Below are 14965 nucleotides of genomic sequence, written 5' to 3'. Positions count from 1 at the left end.
CCTCAGTTTGTTTCTCAGAGTCCATAGTCTCTCATGGTTTGTCTCCCCCTTCACTTCCCCCCCATCCATTTTTCCCTTCCTACTATCTTCTTTTTTTTTTTTTAACATATAATGTATTATTTGTTTCAGAGGTACAGATATTTTGTCACCCAAAAATGTTAAACTTTTGTATAGTCAGGAGGGATAGACACTATAAATAAAGCAATATTAGCTATGAGTTTGTGATTGCCAAAGCTGGTAATGGGGACATGGGAATTCATTGTACTCTCTACTTTTATATATATTTGAAATTTTCCGTATTAGAAATGTTTCAAACATGCCAATTTTCAAGAATAGAGTTTAAGTTTGTCTAAAATATTTATTATTAAGTATTTTGAAGGGTAAATAAAATACCATTATTCTATGTATTTATAGAACCCTGGATATACTCCTCATAAAAAGCCACATCATAAACCTTTTGTTGTATCTATTTCATATTTTCGTATGTTTGTTTGAAGTGCTTGAAGCGCTTAACATGGAAAAAATGATGTCCACCATTTCCTGCTGGATGGAAAGCCCAAGACACTCACTGGTATCAACAGACTCTGGAAGCACCGAGGAAATTCCCATATTAATCATCGAAGGCTTCCTTCTCTTTAATTATAAGTAAGCATCCTCAACTTTGTATTGACTCTGAATGAATGGGGGAAAACCTCGTGAACTCAAGATGCTGTTATTTTAGGCCCCTCAACACTCTGTGGAACCGAAGCTACTTTCTGACGATTCCTTATGAAGAATGTAAGAGGAGGAGGAGGTGAGTTTTGAAATCGCCTTTGCGGATTCTAATTCAAAAGACAAAATTAACACGGGGATAGAAAGCACAGCATAAGGAGTAGGGTCCGTAGTGTTTGTAACAACACAGTATGGTGACAGGTGGTAGCTACACTCAGGGTGCTCAGAGCCTAACATAGGAGAAGTTGAATCCCTATGTTGTTTGACTGAAACCAGTGTAACCTCGGGGCGCCTGGGTGGCTCAGTCGTTAAGCATCTGCCTTCGGTTCAGGTCATGATCCCAGGGTCCTGAGATCGAGTCCCGCATCGGGCTCCCTGTTCCACGGGAGGCCTGCTTCTCCCTCTCCCACTCCCCCTGTTTGTGTTCCCTCTCTCGCTGTGTCTCTCTCTGTCAAATAAAAAAATCTTTAAAAAAAAAAAAAAGAAATTAATATAACCTTATGTGTCAACCATACTTCAATTAAAAATAAAATTTTTTTAAGTAAAATATATGTGGATTATAATTCTAAATTCATGAGCTTTTACTTTGTTACAGACACAAAGAACACCAGTTAATTGAAAGCTTAAGCCAACATATCAGGTCCTCTGTCATTATTTACATTGCTTTTTGTCTCTTAATTCTCTTATAAAGCACTGAAGGAGGGGGAGATAATTTTGAATGATAGTGAATTACAAAAGTAATTTGCATCAGAAAACTAAATCTGTTTTGTTCTCTTTGTAACTAGTGTTGAATCTAAAATGTATACTCTTAATTCTGTTTAGATTCAGTCTCAGTGATTTTTCCCATTATCCTGACCATTATTATTTTACTTTTATCAATTGTGTGTTTCTGTGCACATAAAGTTTCCTATGTGTTTTGGTAGTACAAGGGTCTACGAGCCTCCAGACGTCCCAGGGTACTTTGATGGCCACGTGTGGCCCATGTACCTAAAGCACAAACAAGAAATGGAGAACATCACGTGGGAAATTGGTAAGTACCTTTTCTCCCCCCACAGAAGGCCTTTATTTGTCATTGCTCCAAGTCCACAAGAGAAAGAATTTTTTTAAAAGGAGGTATTTTTCTCATGGATTACATTACAAAGGAAGCCTTTAAGCCAGAACACTCTGGGCCCTTCCACAATGGACTGTCCTGCTTTCTGTTTCTCTCTGTAAGGCTCTTGTCAAAACCGGTCAACTTCTAGATGGTCGTTCATGAAATGGGTATTAATCGAATGCCTTCCTGACAAGGCATTGCCTGTTGATACTGAGGAAAATAAGACAAACCCAGCCCCTACTCCTAGGAGCCGGCATTCTATCAGGGAAACGGGCCTTAAAAACACTAGCTGCATGAGCATGTCCTTTCTAGCTATGCTAAGTGCAAGTTCCAGGGGGACTACCCGAGGCCCAGCAATCAGGGAAGGCTTCCTTGAGGAAGCTACTTAAACCACACTTGAGGGGTTTAACTGGACAAAGGGAGGTAGTTCGGGGAGACAGAAGATCACTCCAGACAGTACACGAAAAGGCCAGGGACAGGAAGGAATGAATAGCACCTGAAAAAAGGTTGGTGTATTTTTGGTAGAGAAAACCAAGAGAGAGAGGGGATGCTGGAGACACAAGGAAGATCTAAACTCTACAAGGCCATAGGCCAATTAAGGACTTGGGTCATTATCCTAGGAGAATTGGGAAGCCCTCTACAGAGAGGTTTCAAACAGGGACATGGTAAATACCAAATTCCTGTTTTAGTGAGATTCCCCTGGCTATGTGAGCATGGATGTATTATGTGCTTAATAGAACAGAATGACATAAGAGATATGGAGGGGGCCCCTCTCTCCCTCTCCATCTAAATTGCCAATCTAGGGGTGCCTGGCTGGCTCATTCAGTGGAGCATGCAACTCTTCATCTCAGGGTTGTGAATTCAAGACCCACATTGGGTGGAGAGATTGCCTAAAAATGAAATTTAGAAAAAAAATGCCCGTCGGGCACCTGGGTGGCTCAGATGGTTAAGCGTCTGCCTTCGGCTCAGGTCACGATCCCAGGGTCCTGGGATTGAGTCCCGCATCGGGCTCTCTGCTCCTTGGGAACCTGCTTCTCCCTCTGCATCTCTCTCTCTCTGTCTCTCATGAATAAATAAATAAAATCTTTAAAAAAAAAAAAATGCCCATCTAACCATGACCCCACTTTGCTTAAATGCCTGCAAAGAGTCTCCAGCTTTTGGTGGGACGTCTGGGTAGCTCAGTCAGCTAAGCGGCTGCCTTCGGCTCAAGTCATGATCCCAGAGTCATGGGATCCCGTGTCGGGCTCCTTGCTCAGCGGGGAGCCTGCTTCTCCCTCTGCCTGCCACTCCCCCTGCTTGTGCTCTCTCTCTGACAAATAAATAAATAAAATCTTTAAAAAAAAAAAAAAAAAAGAGTCTCCAGCTTTTTGGGATAAAATCCAAACAGGCCCCTAAAGACTAAGGCATAGACAGCCTTGCTCTAAAATCTCATCTCAGTGCTGCTAAAGGGCCACATACACAGTGCCATTTAACGCTTTCTTTTTCAAAAAATAATTTCCCGGGCGCCTGGGTGGCTCAGTTGGTTAAGCGACTGCCTTCGGCTCAGGTCATTATCCTGGAGTCCAGGGATCGAGTCCCACATCAGGCTCCCTGCTGAGCAGGGAGTCTGCTTCTCCCTCTGACCCTCCCCCCTCTCATGTGCTCTCTCTCATTCTCTCTCTCAAATAAATAAAATCTTTAAAAATAATAATAATAATAATAATTTCCACATCTGTTAATATGCATTTCTCCCTATTAAACCAATTTTTGTTTATCTATTTTTCCTGACTGTAATCTCTTTCTGTCTTTAATGGCTATTAATTTCTTTTTCAGTGTTTAAGGTCCTGTGTTCTTTATTTAAATCTATTAGTATTCTTTTTTTTTTTTTGAGCGAGGACGGGCAGAATGAGAGAGAGAGAGAGAGAGACTCTTAAGCAGTCTCCACGCCCAGGGCAGAATCCAGCACAGGGCTTGATTTCACCACCCTGAGATCATGACCTGAGCCGAAATCCAGAATCAGATGCTTAACTGACTGACACACCCAGGCGCCCCTGAACTTACTAGTATTCTTAAGAGATGTCAGATGCCAGAGTAAGAATCCTCTACTAATAGGCCCATTGGCATTTGAACCGCTCTCCTTTCTCCTTTTCAGTTTACCTAGATGGAACAAAATCAGAAGAGGATCTCTTTTCACAAGTGTATGAAGATCTAATACAAGAACTAGCAAAGCAAAAGTGTAAGTATTGTGGATGGTGAAGGAACAGCCAGAAAAAGAGTTCATTACATACCCAAGAATGGCTTACCTGAATGCTCAGGAGTGATTGTATCCATTCATTCCTTGCTTTGAAGATAATTCAGAATCAGAGACTCCGAATGGGTTTGAGGCCTTGATTATTTTGTGTATGAGGTTTTTTTTTTTTTTTTTTTTTTTAAGGGTGAAAATATCCACCCATTGTTACAGCCCTTCATGATGTCTATGTTACATAGTTTAATTTTTTTAGTAGATGGCTGTTATTACAGTGGGACTGACATTATCCTTTGGGCAGAGTGAAGTTAAAGGGCTGATGATCTCGTTTGGTTTGTTTGTTTTTTTTAAAGATTTTATTTATCTCAGAGAGAGAGAGAGCACAAGCAGGGGGAGTGGCAGGCAGAGGGAGAGGCAGGCTCCCCGCTGAGTAAGGAGCCCAATGCGGGACTTGATCCCAAGACCCCAGGATCATGACCTGAGCCAAAGGCAAATGCTTAACCGACTGAGCCACCCAGGCGCCCTCTGATGATCTCATTTTAATATGTCTAAAGTGCTCCTTTCCCTTTAGTCCTCTTAAAGATTTCGCATGAATTTTTTTCCCCAGATACCTCAAAAATAAACACAAGGTGTTAAAAAATAATGAGTATTTCTTTAAGGTTTTCATCTTAGATGCCACATTTTGCAAGAACCAGAAACTCCTTGATCTGGTTAAGCAGGAAGAAAGTACAGGGGTAGCTTCGGCTTCAGGCTCAGCTGGATTAAGGAGCTCAAATGTAGCCTTCAAGGCTCTGCTATAATTCCACGTTGCTGTTTGGGTTTCTTTTGGAGTCAGACTCACTCCACCAACAGATAGGATGGCTGTTGGCAGCACCATTCTCCAGGGTGCAACATCCCCAGTAGAAAAAGACAGTTTATCCTTCTCTAGATTTCCCTTTGGTTGATAAATGTCGAAGCTGGGTGTTGAGTTCCAAGGAGCTCATATATGATTCTCACCACTTTAGCATATGTTTAAAATTACTTTTTTTAAAAAAGCTTTGTAAAAAGCAGTTTTGCATTTTGGCCCAGCTGAAAAGTCCCAGGGAAGATTTGGATTGGTCCTGCTTGGGTCACATGGCTTGGGCTAAACTAATCGCTTTCACTCTGGAGATGGCACACTCTGATTGGCTAGGACTGGATCATGGACTCATCTTGTCCTTGAATGCCTCTCCTAAGGCCTCCTGTTAAGCGGGAGAAATATCCCCCCAAAAGGAGAGCAAAGCAGGAGGTAGAAACCAGAAGGAGGATGAAAAAGCTTGCTGGGAGAACAAAACTATAGATCCAGGTGCTGTTGTATTTGAACTATTGGAACTAAAAGGATTTTCACGGTTAACACGTGCAAAATGCAATCATTCACTCGTTGAAGAGAAGGCAGTGTGAGTCACTCCTGCAGTGGAGAATATTACCTGCTTTTGAGAAGCAGCTACCCTAGGCCAGATGTCATCATCTCTTAATAAGAATTAGATTTCCTTTGTTCTCAGTAAATTCCTATCTTACGAGGGATCTGAGCCCAGCCAGCCCACTGAGCCTACACACTCCTGATTTCAGCATCAGCCCTTCATGTAGGCATGATTCCATTTGAAGAAATCTCAGGACCATTTTAAAGTTTCTTATAAGAGGAACTTAGAGTCCTTGGCATATATGCCTGCCCCTCCCCCCCCCATCTGTTACTTTGATGAAAGGCAGGGAAGCTCAGGGCACCGACATGAAGGGCTATAAAGAGTGTAGAGTGAAGGGAGGAGTTCAGCACCTGAGCCAGAGCCACTTGGTTGAGAGTGATTGGCCCCCTTTCTGGCCCTAATGAGATACTTCAGGGTGTTTTAGCTGCTGGACACCTATACCTTTCCATCCCCTTGGTAATGGCCGGTGCTTAAGTCCATTTTTTTAGTGACTAAGTCATACTCTGGCGTTTGGCCTTGTGATCCATCTCCTGATAAAGATAAAAGGAGCCTTCACCAAGTAGCTCAAACTGCAAGCTCGTTCCATGTCAAATATCAGCCTTTGCCATCTGTTCCGAGGCCCAAGAACAGCAGGTATGTTTTGATGGACACGGAAAGCCCACGAGAGAGTACATGTCCATGTGTGTGGCAACGCTCTTTCCTTGCTTACGTCCTAGGGGCTGGAAAGGAGTATTCACCTATGCCTTTTAAGGCTATCTTGCTTGTGCTCTAGATACCAGATAAAGTTTAGTAGAAAAAAAAATAATAACAAATGGTAGAAGAGACATAAAATCCAAAGCAGATCAGCTTTTCTTACCTCTTAAGATCTGTATCAGTTTGTTTGGTTTTTTTCCCCAGTTGCATAAATAAGTTAGGGTGTTATTTATAGTAACCTACCACCTTTCCCAGTTCTTGCAACCACGGTGCCCTGGCAGGGCTGCCTGGAGGGCTCCTTCGCATAGCCTGGTTTAACCCACGGTCGGGGGCTGAGCTAGCAAGGAGGCCTTTCCTAGGTTTCAGTGGACTACTCTGCAGGCTCCTCATAACCTCTCATAATCCTGCTGAACTAACCTTCCCTTCTAAGCCCATAAAATCATAATTGTGATAAAGTAATAATAATGAGAGGGACACAGAGATCGAATTTAATGATTAATGAAACAAATGACCCAAGAGAGTAAGAACATAAAGTTATATGTTTAATTTAATCCTTATTTAAATTCAGTGTTTGAGGCAAAATTTAATCATTACCTATCCTCACAATGACAAGGCCGTCTAGCCCCCGGAGCTTTCAGACTCCTTTGCAGAACATTTATTTTCACAGTGGTCATTTTCTCCGTGGCATGCTGGTTACGCTTTCGAGGGAGCCTGACTCTGTCACATATACTAGATAGGAACTGGCAAGGCTTGACAGGAGATTGGCTCCCACATGTGGAAAGGAAAAGGGGGAAAAAATGTCTATTTTCATCTCATTAAAAAAGCATATTCATTATAAAAAAAAAGTTTTAATATTAAAAAGAGAAAATAATCACTTGAATTCCCACCAATCAGCAATGTTAACATCTTCATGAGTACACATCCAACATTTTTGCTGTTCACATCAGCCTCTTACATGGTTACATCATTAATCGCAATGCTCATTTCTTTTTTTTAATATTTTTACATTAGTTTTGAATATTTAAAGGAGCTTTATAGAATTTATTATATAACGAAACTGAGTAAAACTAAATAGCTCTTCCAGTTAAAGGAGTCAAGGCTGAGTTCTATTTTGCTCCTTACAAGTGAGTTATAAGACTTGGCATTGATATCTCAGTGCAGAAGAAAGATGTCACATGTCTCGTTTCAAATCAAAGGAATAAGAAATTGCAAAATAAAATTTAATAAAAGGTGTGTATTTTTCTTTTGGCATTTTTCTTTTTTTTTTTTTTTAAGATTTTATTTATTTGACAGAGAGAGAGACAGCAAGAGAGGGAACGCAAGCAGGGGGAGTGGGAGAGGGAGAAGCAGGCTTCCCACGGAGCAGGGAGCCCGATGCCCAGGGCTCGATCCCAGGACCCTGGGATCATGACCTGAGCTGAAGGCAGATGCTTAACGACTGAGCCACCCAGGCGCCCCTCTTTTGGCATTTTCTACATCGAATTTAAAATATAATGTCCAATTAAAAGTAATAGTATAATTATCTAATATAATAGCCCAAATTATCATAAGATTAATGACCCAATTCGCAATTGCTGAGTATTTAGTACCTTTACAAGTGTTTCACATTGGCAAATAACATGCTATAAAAATATCTACACATATCACTTGTTTTCTTCTTCTGGAATTATATTAAAATTTTCTAGAAGTAGCGCTTGCTTGGTCAAAGAGTATAATCATATTTATATGTATATACTTCAGAAATTAAATACTACACTAAAAAAATGTGTTTCTCCAACACGAGCTCTGTAATATGAATGCAATGGGTTTATCACTGAGTTTCAAACCAAATCACCAAGTATTCAGCTAGGCTTCCTTGGTTTAAGAAAAAAAGAGTAAAGGTACTCATGCACTTTCCCCAAAATCAAAGAAAATGCTCCAAAACAATAGTTCTACTACAACCAGCCACCCTTTGTGATATTCTTCTAATTTTCAAACTATTTCATTCCTTGAAGCCAACGATTATTATACCAATTGCAAACGATATTAGATATCTGGTATCTTAATTTAGGCTTAAATTTAGTTTAAGGATTAAAAGAATGAGACTTGGCCTCTATTTAGTTCTTGATGGAAAACCAGCATGTCTGGCTCTAGAATCCCTGTAATCTTAATAGTAGATTAAGATTTACTGTTGAGGGGCGCCTGGGTGGCTCAGATGGTTAAGTGTCTGCCTTCGGCTCAGGTCATGATCCCAGCATCCTGGGATCGAGTCCCGCATCGGGCTCCCTGCTAGGTGGGGAGCCTGTTTCTCCCTCTGCCGCTGCCTCTCTCTATCTCTCTCTCTGACTCTCATGAATAAATAAAACATTAAAAAAAAAAAAAAGATTTTCTGTTGATAGTGTGAAGATTTAACACAATGAGAATTGGAGTTCTCTATTAATTTCTTTCTACTTATATTTGTTTCCAAGGTTTGCAAGTAACAACATAAAGATGGAGTGCACTGAATCCTTCCTGGGATGAATTAGGAAACTCAAAGGAGGATATTTAAGAACCTTAGCCAAGATACAATAAGTACTTTGGTATGATAACAGCTGTTGGTTCGTTTGTTTGTGTTATCACACATGGTTTTCCCCGACATGTGGAACAGTAAATCGTTATCCACACCACCGGACAGGAATTTACCTTAATGAGTTGTTCCTGCTCCAAGGAGTACAGAGAGATAGCATAGCTCACAATGAGTCAGTTCCTCTGGACCAGTGATTGTCAAACTTCTCTGAGTGGGACCCAGAGTACGAAATAAGATTTACATCACAATCCAGTATATACGTAACCTATTGTGCTTGTATGTGGCTGTGTGTATGTGTACCTATGTGTCTCTGTGTGTGTGTATGTGGGTATATATGTGTGTGATGTGTGTATATACACGCCTATCAAGTATCACAAAGCACTTAACCTTAGATTCAATGCACGCTGATATTTTTCTATTTTTATAACATTCATTACCATCTAATACCAATGCCCATTTCCTGCAAATAAAGGCTTTAGCGGTCACATTGAATAAATCAACAATTTACTAGAGTGTCTTTTGTGTGTGTGGGTTTTGTTTTTTTTTTTAAGATTTTATTTACTTATTTGACAGAGAGAGAGAGCAAGAGCAGGAACACAAGCAGGGGGAGTGGGAGAGGGAGAAGCAGGCTTCCCGCAGAGCAGGGAGCCCGATGCAGGGCTCGATCCCAGGACCCTGGGATCATGACCTGAGCCGAAGGCAGATGCTTAACCGACTGAGCCACCCAGGCTCCCCTCTGTGTGTGTTTTGTTACTGTTTCTTACATATGTGTAAAACCACTGGATCATTGTGTCACTTGTGTTGATACTTTGTTATAATAGAGTGTATTTTTTGTGTTTTGTTGTTTCTGTCAAACCAATGGTCTAAAGTCACAGAAATCAGTTATGGTTACTTAAATAAGTAGTACCTTTCATGGAAAGGAACAGACAGGAGATCTGAATTGTATAATTTTTTGAGGCCTCTTTCAATGCTGAAATTTAAATTATCTGCTGTACTGATCAACCTCTTGTTTTTGTAACAGATTGCTCCCAATCCTCTCAATCTTTACAAATATAAATACATTGTTACCTTAACTTTAACTGGTCTTTACAGACTCATTTGATCAGCTCTCATTATTTCTGTATCTCTAACTAGCTTGTACTCAGTGGTAATTAAGGAGGGGTTTTGGATCACACACGCTTACACAAGCAAACAACAACAAAAAAACAAACCCTGAGCCCAAATGGCGGTTCTCCCACCTAACAGCTATATGACTCTGATCAAATTGTGGGAAGTCTTTATTTCAAACTATTGGAAGTCTCTATTTCATATCAACAGTAGTTGATAGTGTGGTGTAGCGTAGAGTAAGGATCAACTTCAAACTCCTTAATATGGCTTCCAGGGCACTCCCTGAACTAGCTTCCGTTTGCCTCTCTATTCCCATTGCCCATTGCCCATCACTCAACCCATTGCTGTTCAGTGCCATGACCTCCTCTCCTCAAACTTACCGGGATCCTTCCTGCCTCGTAGTGGGCACACATGCTGCTCCCAATGCTCAGAGCAAACTTGCACACCCCTCCCCTCCAATCAGCCTGCCCCCCCGCCCCTCCTTCAGAGTGCCCTGACATCCTACCTCAGGGAGAACTTCCCTCTGTAGATGCTCGCAAAGCTCCCCTACTTGTCCTCCAGAGCACTAATCACAATTGGAATTACACTACCATCGCTCATTTAAAATCGCTCATTTAGCGCCGGTCTCTCCAGCTACAGAGAAGCTCCATGAATGCAGGTCTTGCCGCTGTGACTGAGTTACACACACATCTCTGCGAACCAGCACAGTGTCTGGCACCCCAGATGATGAACACCCCAAAAAATATTGGGTACAAAAGCAAATTCCTATTACATCAAGAATGAATTCACATGCAACCAATATATTTTTTGAGTAGTAGCTTAAACTCATTGGGTTTTTTGTTTTTGTTTTTGTTTTTGTTTTTTTTTAACATAAGAAGAAAGTTCAAGGCCAGCAGTCCAGAGTTTGCACATGGAGTTGTCAGATTTAGGGGAAAAAGCAACACAATTAGAGGATACACAGTTAAATTTGAATTTCAGATAAACTATAGTTATTTATAAATAAGTATAAATAAGTCCCAAATGCTACATATGTAAGACTGTTGTTTTTCTGAAACTCAAATTTAATTGGGTGTCCTGTATTTTGTCCAGCACCTCTGCTTTTGCACAACTCAAAAATGTCAGAAAAAAAGCCAGGGTTGTCCATCCTTGGCTTGTGGCCCTATCACCAGGAGGTCACAGGAAGGCCTTGAAAGTTCCCAATGTAGTGTCAGCTATCAAAGCAGGAAGATGAGGGTGGGGGGCACAGATAGCCCATGCCTTCCAAAATCTCCCAACAGTGTCCCCAGCAGACTCCTTCCGATCTCTCTGGAGCCAGGACTGGCTCACGTGGCCACTTCTCACTGCAAGGGAGGCGAGACAGAGACTGCCATGACAGATTTGAACCAATTATGATTCATTGTCTGGGGATGTTGCCACGGGAACAAAATCAATCCTCTTTTAGCAAGGAAGGAGGAGGGAACAAATGAGCAACCCAAAGTGCCTACCGCAACCTTTTCTCTGCCTACCCTTCCTGACCATGATTTTATCAAGCTTGGATTGCTCGAATTCCAAATTACTGTTCTCAAAACAGTAGGAATTTTTTTTTTTTTTTTTTTTTAGAATAAAAGTCTAGGGATGCCTGGGTGGCTCAGTCCATTGAGCGCCTGCCTTTGGCTCAGGTCATGATCCCAGGGTCCTGGGATCGAGGGAGTCTGCTTCTCCCTCTGCCTGCAGCTCGCCCTGCTTGTGCTCTCTGTCTCTCTGACAAATAGATAAAAAATCTTAAAAACAAAAAGAATAAAATCTAGACATAATTTTTTAAACATCATTTCCAAGAATTTCTGAAATACCCTCTTCTCCCCAACCCCCACCCCCATCCCCGAGGGATGTCCCTGCTGATTGAGGATCATTACACTTGACTTTTCTCCCCATTTCAGCATGCGAAACTAGGTCAGAGAAAGACTCTTTACCTTGAAGGGGAGATGAAAAGGCTTAAAGGACATTAAAAATAGAAATAGTCAAATCCCTTTGAGAGGAAATAAGTATCTTTTTGCTTACTACTATCAGTGAGAAATAAATCAGGAATTCAAAATGAAGACTACCTCATTTCTCATTTCTGGCTGTGCATGTTCACACTGCAGTGCCTCTTGCCCACACAGTTGATGAGACATTATATCTATTTCAAAAGGCAGATGCTCTTTATATATTGAAGGGAGCAAACCTGTTGACATCTCCACTCTGTGCATAAGTAGCCTCAATCCTTTTAGGTGAATTTGTTGTAGGAAGGCTTCATCATACTTAATATCAGAGGAAGGAATCACAAAGGAACTTTATACGGACTGTCACAGTAGAGGGTGAGATTCAAACCCAAGTTAACCTTTTAAGGCCACGCTCGTGGTAGTGCACAGAATCACAAAATGTTGGAGCAGGATCAGCTGGTCCAACCCTCGCTTGTATTTCAGTATGGAAATTAAAACCGGAGCTGGTGACCTGCCCAACCCCATGCAGCTAGTTAGTGGCGGGATGAGAGCCAGGTCACCATCCCCACACTGCTCAAATAGGCACACACACACATTTTTTAATTTCAAAGCAAGAAAGGGCAGAAAAGTCATCTGCCAGACTACATCATCTGTCCTCTCTCCTTTGAAGACTGCAAATTGAGGAGCCTGGGAAGACAAGGGCTGAGTCAGGGAAACGTGAAACTTTCTGCTCTGGGCTGTTGGAGCCTAGTCAAGGAGACAAGCCTGCTCACGAGCAGTGGGAAGCTAATGAGTGCTCCATGCCGCTATCTGGCTGGGCTGACCTTAGGCTTGAGGCCCTAGCTGCTCTTCCAACAGTCCATCCGTGGTGGAGAGTTAGGGAAGAGCAAGGATATGGAAAAAGTAGAAGAGGCATTGCGCTCATTTTTTTTGCAAACACACAGAAATAGAAAGAAATGGCAATAGCAGGTTCAGGGATCTAATCAAAGGAGTGTGACCTGCAAATAAGAGAACATCAGCTTTCTTACCAAAGTGAGCATATCTGATAAGTGCATGCCCACGAGTCCAGAAACACGTCGTCAAGGCGAAAGTGGAGATATAATAATATGCTCCCTGTGTGCTTCCAGATCCCAAAGAGTTAGGTCACGTTCTTCAAGATTAAAAATTGAAACTAGGGGCGCCTGAGTGGCTCAGATGGTTAAGCGTCTGCCTTCAGCTCAGGTCATGATCTCAGAGTCCTGGGATCGAGTCCCACATTGGGCTCCTTGCTTAGCCAGGATCCTGCTTCTCCCTCTGCCTGCTGCTCCCCCTGCTTGTACTCTCCCTCTCTCTCTCTCTGGCAAATAAATAAATAAAGTCTTAAAAAAAAAAAAAATTGAAACTAAAGCTCGGATAAAGAAATCTGTATTGACTCTTCCCTCCAAGCCTGCACAAGATCCCAGAACTTATTGTTATCCCAGTGGTTTTCAAACCTTAGCATGCACCAGAATCACATGGACAGCTTGTTAAAATAGACGGCTGGTCCCCAACCCCAGACTTTCTGACTCAGTAAGCCTGGGATAAGGCCCTGGAATTTGCATTTCCAACAAGTTCCCGTGTGATGCCGACAGTGCTGACCCAGGGACCACTTTCAAAACGACTGCTCTACAGAGAACCAACAGCAGCTTGCAGACCCAGGACAGGCCCCGCGGAATGTTACTTGGACACTACCAGCCTGAAAGAATCAGTATTATCAGCCCCTAAAGATATTGCCGAATCACACTCGTGCTAGTTATAGGTTTTATCACTCCAAATTCTTCCTTTTTGCCTCCTCTGTAAAAATTAACCTGGGCCCTTTACATGTTTTTCCCTTCCCAGGTAGCCGAATACCTCTGGGGAGGCACCTCCCCACTGAGCCGCTTTTCCACGGCCCCCTAAAGGGGTGGTGGTTCCCAAAGTTCTAGAGGATGGATTTCTAGCAGGTTTTGTCAGCATTACACCAGAGCTACTTTCCAGCCATTCCTGAGCCTTGGCAGTGATGTCTCCAGTGAGGTTTGGCTCTCATTCGTGACCACATAAATATGAGGTTTTGAGAGGTAAAGTAACTACCCAAAGTTCCACGGCTCACGCTTGTTGGAACCAGGTTTTGGAACCCAAGCAGGGAGCTCTCAACCACCATACTATACTGTCCTATAAGGCGAGTCCTAGAACGCTGTGACTTGGCTTGCTGTCGCCATTGCACTTGGCCTGCAATCACACCTGCAGGCTCTTGGTCGCCCACTTTATATACCACGAAAGGGCTTTATAGTTCGAAATCCAAGAACCAATCAACACAATAGTCAGGTGGCTGAGGAGTGCCCGGGATCTTCCGCTACGCAATTCAAAACACCATGTTCAACACACTCCTTGAACTTACCTGCATGCGTGAGTTGCTTCTCTCTCTCTCTGGGCAAAAGGCACACCCAGTGGGAACTCTGGTGGGACTTGCTCATCCTAGTTTTCACTTTTTGTCTCTCTTCCTGTTTTACAAATTGGGGATGTGGTAGAGGAAAGCACAAAGGCAACAGAGATCGATGGCATCAGCACTTGAAGCTATTTTGTTTAGATCTATGCCGATCTTCATGACTTCTCATTCTGGTCCAATCATACTAATAGGCAGTATATAGATGCTTATTGGATTTCCTGATTAAACAGTTATTTGCCTGACTTTTAAAATTCTTAGGAGATAACCTAGCTTTAAGAAAAATACATTCAATAATAAAAATAGCTATCATCTTGGGTCGCCGGGGTGGCTAAGTCGGTTGAACAGCAACTCTTGGTTTCAGCTCAGGTCATGATCTCAGGGTTGTGGGAGCTCAGGCTCCGAGCTCAGTGTGGAGTCTGCTTGTCCCTCTTCCTCTGCTCCTCCCCTCCCCCGCCCCCGTGCTCAGGCACTCGCTCTTGCTCTCTGTCTCTAAAATGAATAAATAAAATCTTTAAAAAAATATCAATCACCTGTAGAGTGCTTACCATATACTCGATTGAGGACTTATTGTGTAGCTAGTCTACAGAAATAGAAGATTTATTTGATGGGAGAGTTGACATCTATATTAGATAACCAAAGGTATTATTATTGCTTTTATTTATCTTTTTATTTACTTACTTATTGAGAGGGGGAAAGAGAGGGGGAGGAGGGGCAGAGGGGGAGAGAGAGAGAGAACCTTAAGCAGACTCCAC

The 14965-nt window shown here is 42.2% G+C and overlaps 1 protein-coding gene and 1 non-coding gene across 5 annotated transcripts in view; both read left to right on the top strand.

Annotated features, from left to right (window-relative positions):
• Window positions 1-14965, top strand: part of NMRK1 (nicotinamide riboside kinase 1) — a 54560-nt gene that overhangs the window by 21143 nt on the left and 18452 nt on the right. For 2 of the 4 annotated variants that reach the window (XR_004302166.1, XR_004302165.1), the window contains exons 5-9: window positions 498-645; window positions 722-793; window positions 1635-1741; window positions 3936-4019; window positions 8608-8718. Coding sequence is in view for 2 of the 4 variants with exons in the window: in XM_032427580.1 (XP_032283471.1) it covers window positions 498-645; window positions 722-793; window positions 1635-1741; window positions 3936-4019; window positions 8608-8627 (431 nt within the window). In the remaining 2 variants the exon portion in view is untranslated. Of the gene's footprint in view, window positions 1-497; window positions 646-721; window positions 794-1634; window positions 1742-3935; window positions 4020-8607; window positions 9293-14965 lie in introns of those variants that run through there. The other 2 variants (XM_032427580.1, XM_032427579.1) reach the window with 1 other exon arrangement.
• Window positions 6823-6936, top strand: LOC116646780. The gene has a single exon (XR_004302220.1). It is a non-coding gene; the product is annotated as a small nucleolar RNA SNORA12 (small nucleolar RNA).

This window comes from Phoca vitulina, unplaced genomic scaffold, assembly GCF_004348235.1.
Source record: "Phoca vitulina isolate PV1807 unplaced genomic scaffold, GSC_HSeal_1.0 scaffold37, whole genome shotgun sequence".
NCBI classification, from domain to species: domain Eukaryota; kingdom Metazoa; phylum Chordata; class Mammalia; order Carnivora; family Phocidae; genus Phoca; species Phoca vitulina.
This window is presented reverse-complemented; position numbering and strand designations above follow the sequence as displayed.